Here is an 18,433-nt window from a genome sequence, read left to right as displayed (position 1 = left end):
CCCTGGGACCCCCCAAAACCCCAAATCCCTGATTGGGAGCCCCCAAAAACCCAAAATCCCACCCTGGGATCCCCCAAAATCCCAATTTCCCCCCCCAGGATCCCCAAAATATCCCAAATCCCACCCTGGGACCCCAAAAAAAGCCCCAAATCCCACCCTGGGACCCCCAGGGAGAGCCCAGAATTCCCCAACCTTCCCCAAAACCCCCCAAAACCTTCCCAGGACCCCCAAAATCTGAACTCAAACACCCCCAACTCCTCACCTGCCACCCCCAAACCCCTCAAATCCCCCCCACACCCCCCCAAACTTCCTCAATTTCCTCCCAAACCCTTCAAATCTCCCCACACCCCCTCAAACACCCCCCAAACCCCTCAAACTCTCCCTAAACCCCCTCAAAACCCCTCAAATACCCCCCAAACCCCCCAAACCCCCCCCAAACCCCCCCCAAATCCCCTCAAACCCTCCTCAACCCCTCACCTGCCTCCCCAAACTCCCTCAAATCCCTCCCAAACCCCCTCAAATCCCCCCAAATTGCCCCAAACCCCCTCAAATCCCTCCAAGTGCCCCCCAAACCCATCAAATCCTCCTTAACCCTTTACCTGCCGCCCCCAAACCCCCCTAAATCCCCCCAAACCCCCCCAAACCCTCCCCAAACCCCCTCAAAATCCCCTAAGGCCCCCCAAATCCCCCCAAATCTTCCTCAAACCCCCTCAAATCCTCCCCAAACTTCCCCAAACCCCCTAAATCCCCCCAAATCCCCCCTCAAATCCCCCCAAATCACCCTCAAACCCCCCAAACCCCTCCCAAATCCCCCCAAACTCCCCCCAAACTCCCCCCAAACCCCCCAAAACTTCCCCAAATCCCCCCCAAACCCCTCAAATCCTCCTTAACCCTTTACCTGCCGCCCCCAAACCCCCCTAAATCCCCCCAAATCCCCCTCAAACTTCCCCAAATCCTCCCAAGTCCCCCCAACGCCCTCAAATCCTCCTTTACCTGCCGCCCCCAAACCCCTCAAACCACCACCAAATCCCCCCAAACCCCTTCAAAACCCCCTCAAACCCACCCAAACCCCCCTCAGCCCCTTAAATCTTCCTCAACCCCTCCCCTGCCACCCCAAATCCCCCCAAACTCCCTCAAACCCCCCCAAATCCCCCCAAAACTTCCCCAAATCCCCCCCAAACCCCCCCAAACCCTCCCCAAACCCCCTCAAAATCCCCTAAGGCCCCCCAAATCCCCCTCAAACCCCCTCAAATCCTCCCCAAACTTCCCCAAACCCCCTAAATCCCCCCAAATCCCCCCTCAAATCCCCCCAAATCACCCTCAAACCCCCCAAACCCCCCCAAATCCCCCCAAATCCCCTGAATCCCCCCCAAATCCCCCCCAAGCCCCCCCCAGCCCCCTCACCTGTGCCCCCTCCTCCTGCGCGCCACCGCCATGCCCACGCCGGGCGCGAGCAGCAGCAGCGGGAGCGCGCAGAGCGCCAGGGGGGCGTGTCCGGGGCGGGGCTCGGGGGCGTGTCCAGGTGCGCGGGGGCGGGGCTCGTGCCCAGGTGCGCGGGGGCCGCCCCCCACCCGCTCCTCGCAGCGGACCCCCATGAATCCCGGGGGGCAGGCGCACACCGGGCCCGAGAAGTGCGTGAAGCACGTCCCGCCGTTCCCGCACGGGCTGGGGGAACAGGCCCCGGCGCGGCGGCGGCACCGGGGACCCGCAAAGCCCAAAGTGCAGGTGCAGGTGAAGGTGTTGGGGCCGTCCTGGCACGTCCCGCCGTGGGCGCAGGGGTTGGGGCTGCAGTCGTCGGCGTTGTGCTCGCACCGCCGGCCCCAAAAGCCCCGCGGGCAGCGGCACAGAGGGGCGGCGCCCGACACGTCGCGGCACTCCCCGCCTGCGAAAAAGTGGGGGAAAAATACAGGAAAAAATCAGAAAAATAGGGGAAAATGTGAGGGAAAATTAGAGAAATAATAGGGGAAAGGGGGAGAAAAAATGGAGAAAAAATGAGGGAAATTGGGGAAAAATTAAGGAAAAAATGGAGGAAAAAATGAGAATACAATGGGAAAATTAAGAGAAAAAATTGCGAAAAAGTGGGGGGAAAATGGGGGAAAAATTCAGAAAAAATGGGGGAAAAGTGAGGGAAAATGGGGGGGAAGTGGGAGGAAAGGGGGAGAAAAAATGGGGAAAATTGGGAAAAAATTAGGGAAAAAATGAGAAAAAAATCAGAATAAATTGAGAAAAAATGGAGGAAAAGTGGGGGAAAAGTGGGAGAAAAAATGGGAAAAATGAGGAAAGAGTGAGGGAAAATTGGGGGAGTAATAGGGGGAAGGGGGAGAAAAAATGGGGGAGATATGGGGGAAATTGGGAAAAAATTAGGGGAAAAATGAGAAAAAAATCAGAATAAATTGAGAAAAAATGGAGGAAAAGTGGGGGAAAAGTGGGAGAAAAAATGGGAAAAATGAGGGAAGAGTGAGGGAAAATTAGGGGAGTAATAGGGGGAAGGGGGAGAAAAAATGGGGGAAGTGTGGGGGAAATTGGGAAAAAATTAGGGGAAAAATGAGAAAAAAATCAGAATAAATTGAAAATAAATGGGGGGAAAGTGGGAGAAAAAATGGGAAAAATGGGGAAATAATGGGGGGAAATAAGGGGAAAGTGGGGGAAAAGGGGGAGAAAAAATGGGGAAAATGGAGAAAATTTGGGGAAAATGGAGAAAATTTGGGGAAAAATGGGGAAAAAATAGGGGAAAAAGGAGAAAAAGTGGAGAAAATTGGGGAATAAATGGGGGGAATAATGGGGGAAAATAAGGGGGAAATGGGGGAAAAGTTGGAGAAAAAATGGGGAAAAAAATGGAGAAAATTTGGGGAAAAATGGGAAAAAAAATGAGAGAAAAATGGGGAGAAATTGGGAGTTTTGGGCGAGTTTTGGGTGGTATTTTTTGGTGTTTTTTTGCGGTGGTTTTGGGGGGAATTTTGGGTTGTTTTGAGAGGGATTTTTGGGGTGTTTTTGGTGGTTTTTGGGGGTGGTTTTGGGTGAGTTTTGGGGAATTTTGGGGTGGTTTTTTGGGTTGTTTTTGGGCTGGTTTTGGTGGTTTTTTGGGGTATTTTTTTGTGACTTTTGGGATGTTTTTTGGGGTTTTTTTGGGGGGAATTTTGGGGTTTTTTTTGGTGTTTTTTTGGGGCAGTTTTGAGTGGTTTTTTGGGGGAATTTTGGGGTATTTTTTTGGGTATTTTTGGGGCGGTTTTTTGGGGTGTTTTTGTGTGACTTTTGGGTGGTTTTGGTCGTTTTTTGGGGTATTTTTTTGTGATTTTTGGTGGTTTTTTGGGGGTATTTTGAGCGGGATTTTTTGTGTATTTTCGGGGTATTTTTGGGGTGTTTTTGGTCGTTTTTTGGGGTAATTTTGGGGTGTTTTTTTGTGACTTTTGGGGTGTTTTGGGGTTTTTTGGGGGGCTATTTTGAGCGGGATTTTTTGTGTATTTTTGGGGGAATTTTGGGGCGTTTTTGGTCGTTTTTGGGGGTATTTTTTTGTGATTTTTGGTGGTTTTTTTGGGGGTGTTTTTGGTGTTTTTTTGGGGTGTTTTGGGGTTTTTTGGGGGGTATTTTGAGCGGGATTTTTTGTGTATTTTGGGGTATTTTTGGGCTGTTTTTGGGCTGTTCCTGGCCCGTATCCTGCCCTCCATCCCCCCCAGACTCACCATTCAGGCAGTGGTGGGGGTCGCACCGATCCGCCCGGCGCTCGCAGTTGGAGCCGCGGAACCCGGGGGGGCAGCGGCAGCTGTACCCGGGACCCCCGGGGGGGGTCCTGGGGGTCCCGGGGGGGGGCCCGGGGGGCCCGGGGGGGTCGGGGGCACAGGCACCGCCATTGAAACACGGCTCCAGGGCACAGGGGGAGGGGGGGAGACCCCCCAGGGGAGCCAGGACCCCCGAGAGGGGCTCTGGGACCCCCGGGATGGGGTTGGGGACCCCTGAGACCTCCGGGATGGGGTTGGGGACCCCCGAGAGGGGCTCGGGGACCCCCGGGATGGGGTTGGGGACCCCTGAGACCTCCGGGATGGGGTTGGGGACCCCTGGGATGGGGTTGGGGACCCCTGGGATGGGGTTGGGGACCCCCAGGAGAGGGTTGGGGACCCCCGAAAGGGGCTCGGGGACCCCCGGGATGGGGTTAGAGACCCCCGGGATGGGGTTAGAGACCCCCAAAAGGGGCTCTGGGATCCCTGGGATGGAGTTGGGGACCCCTGAGAGGGGCTCAGGGACCCCTGGGACCACCGGGAGATGGTCTGAGACCCCCTTGATGGGGTTGGAGACCCTCAAAAGGGGCTCAGGGACCCCTGGGATGGGATTAGAGACCCCTGGGACCCCCAGGAGATGGCCTGAGACCCCTGGTATTGGGTTGGGGTCCCCTGAGAGGGAGTCTGGGATCCCTGGGATGGGGTTAGAGACCCCCAAGAGGGGCTCTGGGACCCCTGGGACCACCGGGAGATGGTCTGAGACCCCCGGGATGGGCTTGGAGACCCCTGGGACCACCGGGATGGGGTTGGAGACCCCCAGGAGGGGCTCTGGGACCCCCGAGGGATGGTCTGAGACCCCTGGAAGGGGATCCAGGACCTCAGCCACCACTGGAACCGAGTCTGGGACCCCCGGGATGGCCTTGGAGACCCCCGAGGGATGGTCTGAGACCCCTGGGAGGGGATCCAGGACCTCGGCCACCACTGGAACCGAGTCTGGGACCCCCGGGATGGGCTTGGAGACCCCCGGGATGGGCTTGGGGACCCCCAGGACCCCCAGGATGGGCTCAGAGCCCCCCGGGACTCCTGGGGTCACCCCCGGGACCCCCGAGGGGGGCTCCAGGGCCGGGGGTGTCGCCGATGTCACCGGGATGTCACAGCCACTGCCCTGTCCCTGTGGTGGGGGGGGAGAGTGCTGTTAGTGGGGGTCTGGGGGGTCCTGGGGGGTCTGGGGGGTCCCGGGGGGTCCTGGGTGGGTCTGGGGGAGTCTGGGAGGTTCCAGAAGGTTCTGGGGGGGTCCTGGGTGGGTCTGGGGGGTCCTGGGGAGGTCCAGGGGGGTCCTAGAGGGTTCGGGGGGGTCCTGGGGGGATCTGGGGGGTCCTGGGGGGGTCTGGGGGAGTCTGGGAGGTTCCAGAAGGTTCTGGGGGGGTCCTGGGGGGGTCTGGGGGGTTCCAGAAGGTTCCAGGGGGTCCTGGGGGGGTCCTGGGGAGTTCTAGGGGGTCCTGGGGGGGTTCTGGGGGGGTCTGGGGGTGTCCTGGGGGTTCCTGGGGGGTCTGGGGGGTTCCTGGGTTGATCTGGGGGGTTCCAGAAGGTTCTGGGGGGCTCCTTGGGGAGTTCGGGGGGGTCTGGGGGGGTCTGGGGGTGTCCTGGGGGTGTTTTGGGTGGGTCTGGGGGCTCTGGGGGGGTCTGAGGGGGTCCTGGGGGGTTTCAGAAGGTTTTTGGGGGGTCTGGGGGGGTTCTGGGTGGGTCCTGGGGGGTTCTGGGGGTGTTTTAGGTGGGTCTGGGGGTCCTGGGGGGTCCTGGGGGTGTTTTAGGTGGGTCTGGGGGCTCAGGGGGGTCTCACTTACCGGACACGGCCCGCGGGGGGCGCTGCAGGCGCTGGGGGGGGAACAGGAGCCCCGAGACCCCCCTGGGGGGACAGAGAGGGGGAGGGGTCAGGGGACCCCCAAAATATCCCCCGAGGGGGGTCCCAGGACAGGGGGGGGTCCCAAAATTGGGGAGGGGTCCCAGGACAGGGGGGGGGTCTCGAAATTGGGGGGAGGGTCCCAAGATTGGGGAGGGGTCCCAGGATGGGGGGGGGGGTCTCGAAATTGGGGGGAGGGTCCCAAGACCCGGGGAAGAAGGTCCCGAAATTTGGGGAGGGGTCCCGGGACAGGGTGAGAGGGGGGGTCCCCTATTTTGGGGAGACTCACGGGGGTCGCAGCAGCGGCTCGGGCAGCCCCGGGCGGTGGGGGAGGGGCGGCCCCGGGCGGTGGGGGAGGGGCGGCCCCGCGGGGGGGGGGAGGGGCAGCGCAGGCGGGTCCCGAAGCGGAGCCCCCCCCCCGCCCCCCCCCGCCAGGGACCCCCCGGGCTGAGGCGGGGCCGGGACACGGCGCGGCCCAGGAGCCTCAGGGGGGGCCCTGGGGGGGGGAAATGGGGGGTCAGGGACCCCCGAGAGACCCCCAGAGACCCCCCAAAAAATCCCCAAATTCACCCCCAAAAAATCCCCGATTTATTCCCAATCTTGTCCCCCCGAGACCCCAAAATTCACCCCCCAAAACCCCCAAATTCACCCCCCAAAAAATCCCCAAATTCATCCCCCGGGACCCCCAAATTCACCCCCCAAAATCCCCAAATTCACCCCCCGAGACCCCCAAATTCACCCCCCCGAGACCCCCAAATTCACCCCCCAAAATCCCCAAATCCCCCCCCGGGACCCCCGAGACCCCCCTGGGACCCCCAGCCCCAAAAAAATCCCCCCAAAAAATTCCCAATTTATTCCCAATATCTCCCCCCGCCCCAGGACCCCCAAATCCCCCCCAGGACCCCCAAATTCCCCCCCAGGACCCCCCCTCACCCCCGGGGGTCTCCTCCAGTCTCCAGGACTCGACCACCAGCGAGACGCTGCCCTGGGAATTTGGGGAGGGGGAGAGAAAATTGGGGGGATTTTTGGGGGGATTTTGGGGGGTGGGAACATAAAATTTGGGGGATTTTTGAGGGGGGGGGCTCAGCTTGGGGGGAATAAGGTTTGGGGAGGGGTCTCAGTATTTTGGGGAGGGGTCTCTCAGGATTTTGGGGTCTTACAGTAATTTGGGGAGGGGTCTCACCGGCCAGCGGAAGCACTCGGGGGGGGTCAGTAATTCGGGGAGGGGTCTGTAATTTGGGGAGGGGTCTATAATTAATTTGGGGAGGGGTCTCTGGGTAATTTGGGGAGGGGTCTATAATTAATTTGGGGAGGGGTCTCACTGGCCAGCGGAAGGGCCGGGGGGGGGTCAGTAATTTGGGGAGGGGTCCCTATTTGGGGAGGGGTCTCACTGGCCAGCGGAAGGGCAGCGGCAGCCGGGGGGGGTCTATAATTAATTTGGGGAGGGGTCTCCGGGTAATTTGGGGAGGGGTCTATAATTAATTTGGGGAGGGGTCTCACCGGCCAGCGGAAGGGCAGCGGCAGCCGGGGGGGTCAGGAATTAGAGGAGGGGTCTCTATTTGGGGAGGGGTCTCACCGGCCAGCGGAAGGGCAGCGGCAGCCGGGGGGGGGGCTATAATTAATTTGGGGAGGGGTCTCACCGGCCAGCGGAAGGGCAGCGGCAGCCGCAGCACTCGGGGGGCTCCGGGCGCGGGGGGGGGCCCGGGGGGGCTCTGGGCGACCCCCAGGCTGCAGCCCCTCCCCCCCCGCGGCCTCAGGCACAGCCGGAACTGGAGGCGGCACGAGGGGGGACCCCCGCAGGGACCCCCGGGACCCCCCCGGGCCGAGACCACCCGGAGCTCCAGGAGACCCCCCGGGGGGTGGGCCTGGGGAGAGACCCCCGGGATAAACCCCAAATTATCCCAAAATTAACACCGAATTAACCCAGAGACCCCCAGGACCCCCCAGGGACCCCCGCAGGGACCCCCGGGACCCCCCCGGGCCGAGACCACCCGCAGCTCCAGGAGACCCCCCGAGCCAGGGGGGAGAGCCTGGGGAGAGACCCCCGGGATAAACCCCAAATTAACCCCCGGGACCCCCGGGATAAACCCCAAATTAACCCTTATATAACCCAGAGACCCCCAAATTATCCCAGAGACCCCTGGAATTATCCCCAAATTAACCCAGAGGCCCCCCGGGACCCCCGGGACCCCCAAATTAACCCAGAGACCCCCCGGGACCCCCAAATTAACCCAGAGACCCCCCGGGACCCCCAAATTAACCCAGAGACCCCCGAAATTATCCCCAAATTAACCCAGGGACCCCCGAAATTATCCCCAAATTATCCCCAAATCAACCCAGGGACCCCCCAAAATCCCAAATCTTCCCCAGGACCCCCAAAATTAACACCCGGATCCCAAAATTCACACCCGGGACCCCCAAAATTAACCCTAAAATTCCCACATCCTCCCCAAGGACCCCAAAATTAACCCCAGAGACCCCAAAATCTCCCCCCAACCCCCAGAACGGCCCCCCAGGACCCCCCAAATCCCCCCCAAACCCCCCCCCAGGACCCCCCAAATCCCCTCCCGCCCCTCCCCCCTCACCTGGGCGGGGCCGAGGAGCAGCAGGAGGGGGAGGGGCAGGAGGGGGAGGGGCAGCGCCATGGCCGAGCCTTGGGGGGTCCCGGGGGGTCCCGGGGGGTCCCGGGGGGTCTCGGGGTCCCGTCCGGGCCGAGACTCGGCGGGTTCTGAGCCCGGGGCCGCCCCCAGACCCATTTAAAGGCTCCTAAGCCACGCCCACTACCCTGAAACCACGCCCACTGCACTAAAGCCACGCCCTTCCCCAAAGCCACGCCCACCTCACACTAAACCACGCCCCCTCCCCAAAGGGGGATCTGACCCCATAAAATCCCCAAAAATGGAGATTTGGACCCCCAAAAACCTCCCAAAATTTGGATTTCCCCCTAAAAACCTCCCAAAATCGCCAGATTTGACCCCAAAATTGTGGAATTTCACCCCCAAGCCCCCCCAAGCCCCCCGACCCCACAGACCAGGCCGCTCTCAAAGTTCCATTTCCGTTTTTATTCGCCCCAAAACGGGACCAGGAGCCCCAAAAAACGCCCCAAAATTGGGATTTTTTTATTCCCCCCCCCAAAAAAAAAATTCCCGGGAATTCGTGTTGGGGGCGGGGCCAAGGGGGAGGAGTTTGGGTTGTCTCTTCCTCTGATGTGATGACGTCACGGTGACGTCACGGGTGAGGTCACTGCTGTTTGGAGCGCGGCCAGAGGCGGCCGGTGAGGGAGCCCAGGAAGGCCCCGGGGGATTTCCGGCCCTGGGCCAGCTCAGCCAATCGCTGCTGCTCCTCCTGGGGGCGGGGCCGGCAGCTCAGACAGGTGTGGACAGGTGGGGACAGGTGTGTCCCCTTATTGTCCCCAGGTGTGTCCCAGGTGTGTCCCCAGGTGTGTCCCAGGTGTGTCCCAGGTGTGTCCCGGGTGTGTTCCAGGTGTCCCCAGGTGTGTCCCCAGGTGTGTCCCAGGTGTGTCCCAGGTGTGTCCCCAGGTGTGTCCCCAGGTGTGTCCCAGGTGTGTCCCAGGTGTGTTCCAGGTGTCCCCAGGTGTGTCCCCAGGTGTGTCCCCAGGTGTGTCCCAGGTGTCCCCAGGTGTGTCCCAGGTGTGTCCCAGGTGTGTCCCAGGTATCTCAGGTATCCCAGCCCCCCCAGGTGTCCCCAGGTGTGTCCCAGGTGTCCCCCAGGTGTGTCCCAGGTGTCCCCAGGTGTGTCCCAGGTGTGTCCCAGGTATCTCAGGTGTCCCCAGCCCCCCCAGGTGTGTCCCAGGTGTGTCCCAGGTATCCCCAGGTATCTCAGGTGTGTCCCAGGTGTGTCCCCAGGTATCTCAGGTATCCCAGCCCCCCAGGTGTGTCTCCAGCCCCCCAGGTGTCTCAGGTGTGTCCCCAGGTGTCCCAGGTGTGTCCCAGGTGTGTCCCCAGGTGTGTCCCCAGGTATCTCAGGTGTCCCCAGCCCCCCCAGGTGTGTCTCACCTCCTCGAGGCGGGAGCGGCGCCGCAGAAACGCCGCCAGGGGATCGTCCTCCAGGGAATAATTCTCCAGCACCGAGCGAACGTCCTCGACGCCGCTGAGGGCGATGGCTGGAAAGGGTTAACGGGGTCACTGGGGTCATCAGTGGGGTCACTAGGGTCAGTGGGGTTTGGGGTTCTCCACCCCGCTGAGGGCGATGGCTGGGAAAGGGTTAACGGGGTCAGTGGGGTCACCACTGGGGTCAGTGGGGTCACTGGGGTCAGTGGGGTTTGGGGTCCTCCACCCCGCTGAGGGCGATGGCTGGAAAGGGTTAACGGGGTTAACGGGGTCATCATTGGGGTCACTGGGGTCACCACTGGGGTCATTGGGGTCATCATTGGGGTCACTGGGGTCACCACTGGGGTCACTGGGGTCAGGGATTGGGATTTGGTGTCAGGATTTGGGGTCTGGGGTCACTGGGGTCAGGATTTGGGATTTGGGTCAGAATTGGGGATTTGGGTTTGGGGTCAGGGGTTTAACAGGAGACCTCGACCCCACTCAGGGCAACGGCTGCGGTGGGGTTTGGGTGGATTTTGGGCGGGTTTTGGGGTATTTTGGGGGTCTCACTCACTCTTGAGGAACGCAGCCAGGTCGTAGAGCGCCCTGTCCTCGGAGGAGCCGCGCTTTGGGGGGGTTTGGATGGATTTGGGGTGGGTTTGGCTGGGTGTGGATGGATTTCGGGTGGGATTGGATGGATTTTGGGGTATTTTAGGCAGGATTTTGGGGTTTTTGGGGTCTCACTCACTCTTGAGGAAGGCAGCCAGGTCGTAGAGCGCCCTGTCCTCGGAGGAGCCGCGGTTTGGGTGGGTTTGGGTGTATTTTGGACACGTTTGGGTGTATTTCGGGTGTATTTTGGGGTATTTCGAGCGGGTTTGGATGTATTTTGGGGTATTTCGGGTGGGTTTTTGGGGTTTTTGGGGTCTCACTCACTCTTGAGGAACGCAGCCAGGTCGTACAGTGCCCTGTCCTCGGAGGAGCCGCGCTTTGGGTGGGTTTGGGCAGGTTTTGGGGTATTTTGGGTGTATTTCAGGCAGGTTTTGGGGTATTTCGGGCGGGTTTTGGGGTATTTGGGGCAGGATTTGGGGTATTTTGGGCGGGTTCTTGGGGTCTCACTCACTCTTGAGGAAGGCAGCCAGGTCGTAGAGCGCCCTGTCCTCGGAGGAGCCACGGTTTGGGTGGGTTTGGGGCACGTTTGGGTGTATTTCAGGTGTATTTTGGTGTATTTTGAGCGGGTTTGGGCAGGTTTTGGGGTATTTCAGGTGGGTTTGGGGATGTTTTGGGGTCTCACTCACTCTTGAGGAAGGCAGCCAGGTCATACAGAGCCCTGTCCTCGGAGGAGCCGCGGTTTGGGGGGGTTTGGGGCACGTTTGGGTGTATTTCAGGTGTATTTTGGTGTATTTTGAGCGGGTTTGGGCAGGTTTTGGGGTATTTCAGGCGGGTTTTTGGGGTTTTTGGGGTCTCACTCACTCTTGAGGAAGGCAGCCAGGTCATACAGCGCCCTGTCCTCGGAGGAGCCGCAGTTTGGGTGGGTTTGGGCAGGTTTTGGGGTATTTTGGGTGTATTTCAGGCAGGTTTTGGGGTATTTCGAGCGGGTTTGGATGGGTTTTGGGCAGGATTTGGGGTTTTTGGGGTCTCACTCACTCTTGAGGAAGGCAGCCAGGTCGTAGAGCGCCCTGTCCTCGGAGGAGCCGCGCTTTGGGGGGGTTTGGGCAGGTTTTGGGGTATTTTGGGTGTATTTCAGGTGTATTTTGGTGTATTTCGAGCGGGTTTGGGCAGGTTTTGGGGTATTTCGGGCGGGTTTTTGGGGTCTCACTCACTCTTGAGGAAGGCAGCCAGGTCATACAGCGCCCTGTCCTCGGAGGAGCCGTCCCAGCGGGGCAGGGCCAGCCCGTTGAAGGGCTGCAGCCGGAACGAGTCCCGGCGCCAATCGACCACCACGACCCGCGACGGGTCCCGGTTCAGGCACGAGATGTCCTGGGGCACCAAAACAGGGGGTGGGACCCCAAAACCATAAATGGGACCCCAAATATGGAAACTGGGATCCCAAATCCATAAATGGGACCCTAAATGTGGGAATGGGACCCCAAACACGGGAATGGGGCCTCAAATATGGGAATGGGACCCCAAATATGGGAGTGGGACCCCAAATTCACAAATGGGACCCCAAACATAGGAATGGGACCCCAAATATGGAAACTGGGACCCCAAATCTACAAACGAGACCCTAAATTGGGGAGTTGGGACCCCAAAACTGGGAATGGGACACCAGAGCCAGGAATGGGACCCCAAATATGGAAACTGGGACCCCAAAACTGAGAATGGGACCCCAAATATGGGAATGGGACCCCAAATATGGGAGTGGGACCCCAAATTCACAAATGGGACCCCAAAAATGGGAGTGGGACCCTAAATCCATAAACAGGACCCTAAATATGGAAAGTGGGATCCCAAATCCACAAATGGGACCCTAAATATGGGACCGGGGACCTTAAATATGGGAATGGGACCCCAAAACTGAGAATGGGACTCCAAATATGGAAATAGGGACCCCAAACCCAGGAATGGGACCCCAAATGTGGGAATTTGGACCCTAAATCTGGGAATTGAGACCCCAAATCCAGGAATAAGACTCCAAATCCTGGACTAGGACCCCGGGGGAACTCAGGGACCCCCCAAATCCCAGAACAGACCCCAGGGACCCCCCAAATCCCAGAACAGACCCCAGGGACCCCCCAAACCCCAGAACAGGCCCCAGGGGGACTCAGGGACCCCCCAAACCCCAGAACAGACCCCCGGGGACCCCCCAAACCCCCGAACAGCCCCCGGGGACCCCCCAGACCCCCGACCTTGACGTGGGTGCCGTCCATGTAGCGCGTGGCGTCGCGGAAGAGCCGGTAGGACACGAAGCCGTGGGGGTCGATGCTGTCGATGAGGGGAAACGCCGTCTGGGGGGAGTTTTGGGGGGGTTTTGGGGGGTTTGGGGTCGTTTCGGGGGGTTTTGGGGACCCCCCAAACCCCTCCTGGCAGCCCCCAAAAAATGGTCTGAAATTACCTCCAAAAAGCCAAAAAATTCCCCAAAAATTCCCCAAAAAATTCCCCAAAAATTCCCCCCAAAAACCCCAAAATTCCCCCCAAAAAAGCCAAAATATTCCCTCAAAAATGCCCCAAAAAAACCCCCAAATTTCCTCAATAATTCCCCCCAAAAACCCCAAAATTCCCCCCAAAAAAGCCAAAAAATTCCCCCCAAAATGCCCCAAAAAACTCCCCAAAAATCCTCCAAACTCTCTCTAAAATTCCCCAGAAATTCCTCAAAAATTCCCGAAAAAATGGTAAAAATTCCCCAGAAATTCCCCCCAAAAAATCCCCCAAACTCCCCCTAAAATCCCCCAAAATTCCCCCAAAAAATCCGAAAAAATCCCCAAAAATTCCCCAAACCCTCAAACTTCCACCCCCAAAAATCCCCAAAAATTTCCCCAAAAATTCCTGAAAAAAAATCTCCAAAAAACCCAAAAAATTCCCTAAAAAAACCCCCAAAAAACCCCAAAAAATCCCCCAAAAAAATCCCAAAAAACCAAAAAAAAAAAAATTAAAAAAAAAAATCCGAAAAAAACCCCCAAAAAATCCCAAAAAAATCTCCAAAAATTCCCCAAACCCTCAAGTTTCCCCCTCAAAAATTTCCCCAAAAATTCCTGAAACAATCTCCAAAAAATCAAAAAAAATTCCCCCAAAAATTCCCCAAAAAAATCCCAAAAAATCCTAAAAAACCCCCCCAAAAATTCCCAAAAAAATCCCAAAAAATCCCCAAAAATTCCCAAAACTGCTGAAAACCCCCTAAACCCCCCAAAATCCCTGAATTCCCCCCCAAAGTACCATTCCAGTCTCGGAGGTGAAGACGACGATCTCGTAGAGCGGCGCCAGCTGCTGCAGGAGGTGCCAAACCCCCCCAAAAATCCCCAAAAAAAATCCCAAAAAATCCCCCAAAAAAATCCCAAAAAATTCCTGAAAAAAATCTCCAAAAAATCCAAAAAAAATTCCCCAAAAAATCCCCAAAAAACCTGAAAAAATTCCCAAAAAAAATCCCAAAAAAACCAAAAAAATCCCTCAAAAAATCAAAAAAAAAATTACAAAAAATCCCAAAAAATTCCCCAAAAATTCCCCAAACTCCCCCAAACCCCAAAATCCCTGAATTCCCCCCGTACCATGCCGGTCTCTGATGTGAAGACGACGATCTCGTAGAGCGGCGCCAGCTGCTGCAGGAGGTGTTCGATCCCCGGGCGCTTCTTGAACCTCCAGCCCGTCACCAGCTGCACTCGGGGGGAAATTTGGGGGTTTTGGGGACAAAAATGGGAATTTTGGTGGTTTTGGGGGGAATTCTGGGGAGAATTTTGGTGTTTTTGGGGAGAAATTCGGTGTTTTTTGGGGAAGTTCAGGGGTTTTGGGGAAGAATTTTTGTGTTTTCGGGAAGAATTTTGGTGTTTATTTTGGTTTTTGGGTTTGGTTTTTTTTTTTTTCAGGGTTTTTTCCAGGGTTTTTTTGTGGGTTTTTTTGGTTTTTTTTTGTTTTGTTTTTTTTTTTTTTTTTTTTTTGGGGGGGGGGGTTGTGGGGTTTTTTTCAGGGATTTTTGGGGTTTGAGGGGTTTTTTGGGGTTTGGGGAGGGTCTCACTGACCATTCAGGTGCAGCAGGACCCCCGTGAGCAGCTGAGTCTGGGGGTTTTTTTGTGATTTTTTGGGTCTTTTTTCAGGATTTTTTCGGGTTTTTTTGTGGATTTTTCAGGATTTTTGGGGTTTTTCGGGGTTTTTGGGGTCTGGGGTCCCTCACCGACCACTCGGGGTGCAGCAGGACCCCCGTGAACACCAGGATTTGGGTGTTTTTTGTGGTTTTTTGTCATTTTTTCAGGTTTTTTTGTGGATTTTTCAGGATTTTTCGGGGTTTTTTGTGGATTTTTCAGGATTTTTCAGGGATTTTCGGGGATTTTTGGGGTTTTTGGGTCTGGGGTCCCTCACCGACCACTCGGGGTGCAGCAGGACCCCCGTGAGCTCGATGACCAGCGTGTAGGGGGGTTGGTAGTAGGGCTCCCGCAGGGGGTCCGGCAGCAGTTTGGGGCTGGTGGGCTCGATGATCATCTGGGGGGGGAAATGGGGAGGGGGGCACAGATAGAGACCCCAAATGGGGAGGGGGGCACAGAGAGAGACCCCAATGGGCTCGATGATCATCTGGGGGGGGGGAAAATGGGGAGGGGGCACAGATAGAGACCCCAATGGGCTCGATGATCATCTGGGGGGCAAAAATGGGGAGGGGGACACGAAATAGAGACCCCAATGGGCTCGATGATCATCTGGGGGGGGAAAATGGGGAGGGGGGCACAGATCGAGACCCCAAAATGGGGATGGGGACCCCCCGAAAATGGGGATGGGGGCAAAAAATGGGGATGGGGACCCCCCAAATGGGGATGGGGGCACCAAAATGGGGACCCCAGAACCCCCCAAAACCCCCCAGGAGCCCCCAAATCCCCCCACTCTCCCCCCAGACCCGCCCAGGAACCCCCAAACCCCCTCTAGGACTCCCCCAAACCTCCCCCAAAGCCCCTCAGGAGCCCCCAGACCCCCCCCCAGGGACCTCCCAAAGCCCCCCAGATCCCCCCTGGGACCCACCAAACACTCCCCAGGATCTCCCAACTCCCCCCCAGACCCCCCAAACTCCCCCCAAAAGCCCCTCAGGACCCCCCAAACCCCCCCAAAGCCCCCCCCAGACCCCTCCAAACTCCCCCCAGACCCCCCCTACGACTCCCCCAGGAGCCCCCAGACCCCCACACACACCCCAGAAACCCCCCAGGACCCTCCCCCAGGCCCCACCTGTCTGTAATCCTTGAAGTATTTGTAGGTTCTCCGCAGGTGCCGGATCCCAACGGGGTCTGAGGGGAGACCCCAGGGGGGTCACAGACCCCAAAGGGACACAGAGACCCCCCAGAGGGGACAGAGACCCCCAGGAAGGGACAGGGACCCCCAAAGGGACAGTGACAATCCAGAGGGGACACAGAGACCCCCAAAGGGACAGAGAGGCCCCTGAGAGGACAAAGAGACCCCCCCAAGGGGACACAGAGACCCCCAGAGGGGACAATCCCATCCCAAAACACCCCAAAAATCCCCTCTGGGGTGACACCGAGGGGACAAATGGCACTGGGGGGTGGGTGGTGGCACTTGGGGGTGGCACTGGGGTGTCCCCTCCCCTGTCACCTCCCCCCCCCCACCTTGTCTGGGGGTCACTCACCACTGTCGAATTCATCGGGGACCTGTGGGGACATTGGGGACACTGAGGGGACATTGGGGACACTGAGGGGACATTGAGGGGACATTGGGGACACTGAGGGGACACTGAGGGGACATTGGGGACACTGAGGGGACACTGGGGACACTGAGGGGACATTGGGGACACTGAAGGGACATTGGGGACACTGAGGGGACATTGAGGGGACATTGGGGACACTGAGGGGACATTGAGGGGACATTGGGGACACTGAGGGGACAGTGTGGGGACACTGGGGGGACATTGAGGGGACACTGCTGTGGCACCGAGGGGACACTGAAGGGACATTAAAGGGACATCAAGGGGACCCCGAGGTGGCCCCCAGGACAAGGACAATTCACAGGGAGGTGCCACCTCCTGTTGTCACCCCCCGGGCCATTGTCACCCTCTGCCACCCCCTTTGATGTCCCCGGATGTCCCTCCCCCTCCCTGGTGGCACCAAAAGGGACTTTGGTGACAAAAGTGACACCGGGGATGGGGGGAGGGGCTTTGGGGACAGGAAACCCGCCCCTCCCCCTCCCCTGCCACCCCCTTTGGGGACAATTGTCCCGTTTGTCACCTCACCTTGTCCCCGTGCTCGTCCACTGCGTTGCTGCCTGGGGGGACAGTGGGGACATTGGGGGACATTGGGGACATCTGTCAGTGTCCCCACAGTGTCCCCAGAGTGTCCCAAGGGGGACAGGGGACACCAGGGGGACATTGGGGACACTGGGGGGGACACGGGGGGACATTGTGGAGACACTTGGGGACATGAGGGGACATTGGGGACATTGAAGACACAGTGGGGACATTTGGGGACATCAATCTGTGTCCTTCCAGTGTCCTGGGGGGGGACAGAGGACATGGGGGGACATTGGGGACATTGTGGGGACACTCAGGGACACCGTGGTGACACTTGGGGACACTGTGGTGACACTCAGGGACACTCGGTGACATTTGGGGACATTGAGGGGACACTGTGGTGACACTTGGGGACACCAGGGGGACACTGGGGACATCCATCAGTGTCCTCACAGCGTCCCAAGGCGGGGACAGGGGACACTTGGGGATATTGGGGACACCTGGGGACACTTCAGAACACTGAGGGGACATTGAGGTGACACTTGGGGACACTTGGGGACATCAGGCACCCACCGAAGACGTAGAGCACGGCCACGCCCCCCGCGGCCGCCAGGAGCCCCCCCAGGCGCAGGGCCAGGCGCCTCAGAGACCCCCGGGGGTCTCCCTCATTGTCCTGGGGGCCTGGGGACTGTCCTGACACCTGTGGGGACACAGGGGACACCTGAGAGAGGGGACAGCAGGGACACTCAGAGAGGGGACAGGTGGGGACACCTGGGGACCCCCAGGGAACCACCTGGGGACACCAAATGACAACCGAAGGACACCTATGGACACTTGGGGACACTGAGAAACACCTGGGGACCTCTGGGGGACACCCTGGGAACCACCTGGGGACACCGAGGGACCCTTGGGGACATCTATGGACACTTGGGGACCCCGGGGACACCCTGAGGACACCTTGGGACCCCCTGGCAACCACCTGGGGACACTGAGAGACACCTGGGGAACCCCGGGGGACACCTGGGGGACACCTGTGGACACTTGTTGACCCTGGGGACACCAGGGGACCCCTTGGGAACCCTCGGGGATACCTGTGGACACACCTGGGGACACCTGGGGACCACCTGGGGACACTGAACGCCAACCAAGGGACATCTGGGGGACACCTGTGGACACTTGGGGACCCCAGGGACACCTGGAAACCACCTGGGGACACCGAGGGACCCTTGGGGACACCCTGGGGGACACCTGGGGACATACAAAATACACCTGGGGACACCCTGGGAACACCTGAGAACCACCTGGGGACACCTATGGGCACTTGGGGACCCCCTGGGGACACTTGGGGACACCTGGGGACCCTCAGGGGACACTCTGGGGACCCTCAGGGTGACCCTCACAGGGTGGGACCCCCAGGGACCCTCAGGGACGCCCCCCCCCGTTCCCGTGAGCCCGTGCGCGCACCTGGTGCTGCCGCAGCCGCTCCCGCAGCACCGCGGCGGTGTCGGGGCCCGCGGCGGGGCCGCCCAGCGCTCGGCGGGGCCCGGGCCCGGCGGGGGGCGGCGGTTGGGGGGTCCCGGCCCGGCCCCGCCGCCCCCCGAGCGCCCTGCGCGCCCCCCAGGCCGCCGCCCGCCCCGCCACGGACGCCGCCATCTTGCTGTACGGAAAAGCGCCGGCGCGGCGGCGGCGGCCAATGGGGTGGGAGAGGCGCGGATGGGGAGAGCCAATAGGAGGGTGAGGGGGGCGGGACGAGGAGGTGGTGGGCCAATGGCGGAGAGGAGCGCGGCCAATGGCGGCGAGGGGGAGGCGGGGATAGAGGAGAGGCGGCCAATCAGAGCGAGCGGTGAGGGAGAGGCGCGAGGATGGGGAGCACGTGGAGTCGCGGCAATGGCGACCCCAAAAC

General features: G+C 59.2%; 2 protein-coding genes across 2 annotated transcripts; both read right to left on the bottom strand.

The window, feature by feature from the left end:
• Positions 1–1,400: 1,400 nt before the first annotated feature.
• DLL3 (delta like canonical Notch ligand 3) lies at positions 1,401–8,258 on the bottom strand (the record flags this gene model as incomplete). The annotated part of the gene is made up of 7 exons (XM_083877146.1): positions 1,401–1,903; positions 3,483–3,787; positions 5,558–5,588; positions 5,978–6,109; positions 6,547–6,598; positions 7,254–7,478; positions 8,199–8,258. The coding sequence occupies 7 exons, from the start codon at positions 8,256–8,258 to the stop codon at positions 1,401–1,403; spliced, it is 1,308 nt and encodes a 435-aa protein (XP_083733272.1).
• A 415-nt stretch (positions 8,259–8,673) lies between these two features.
• Positions 8,674–16,554, bottom strand: TIMM50 (translocase of inner mitochondrial membrane 50). The gene is made up of 9 exons (XM_083877302.1): positions 16,534–16,554; positions 15,934–15,955; positions 15,519–15,577; positions 14,670–14,789; positions 13,865–13,969; positions 12,512–12,610; positions 11,483–11,639; positions 9,630–9,736; positions 8,674–8,958 (listed from the first exon to the last, which is right to left on the bottom strand). Exons 4-9 carry the CDS (start codon positions 14,787–14,789, stop codon positions 8,854–8,856), a joined length of 693 nt encoding a protein of 230 aa, XP_083733428.1. The 5' UTR covers positions 15,519–15,577; positions 15,934–15,955; positions 16,534–16,554; the 3' UTR covers positions 8,674–8,853.
• Positions 16,555–18,433: the final 1,879 nt, after the last annotated feature.

Source organism: Zosterops lateralis (genome assembly GCF_965231275.1).
Source record: "Zosterops lateralis genome assembly, chromosome: 23".
NCBI lineage: Eukaryota > Metazoa > Chordata > Aves > Passeriformes > Zosteropidae > Zosterops > Zosterops lateralis.
The sequence above is the reverse complement of the archived record's forward strand: the minus strand, read 5'-3'. Positions and strand labels throughout refer to the sequence as shown.

Coding starts and splice junctions, on each gene's coding strand:
- TIMM50 (XM_083877302.1), bottom strand. CDS start 14,789: ATGATCATCGAGCCCACCAGCCCCAAACTGCTGCCGGACCCCCTGCGG. Junction 12,611..13,864: donor TCACATCAGAGACCGGCATG/GTACGGGGGGAA, acceptor AACTCCCCCCAG/ACGGCGTTTCCCCTCATCGA. Junction 8,959..9,629: donor GCCGCTCCCGCCTCGAGGAG/GTGAGACACACC, acceptor CCCCGCCCCCAG/GAGGAGCAGCAGCGATTGGC.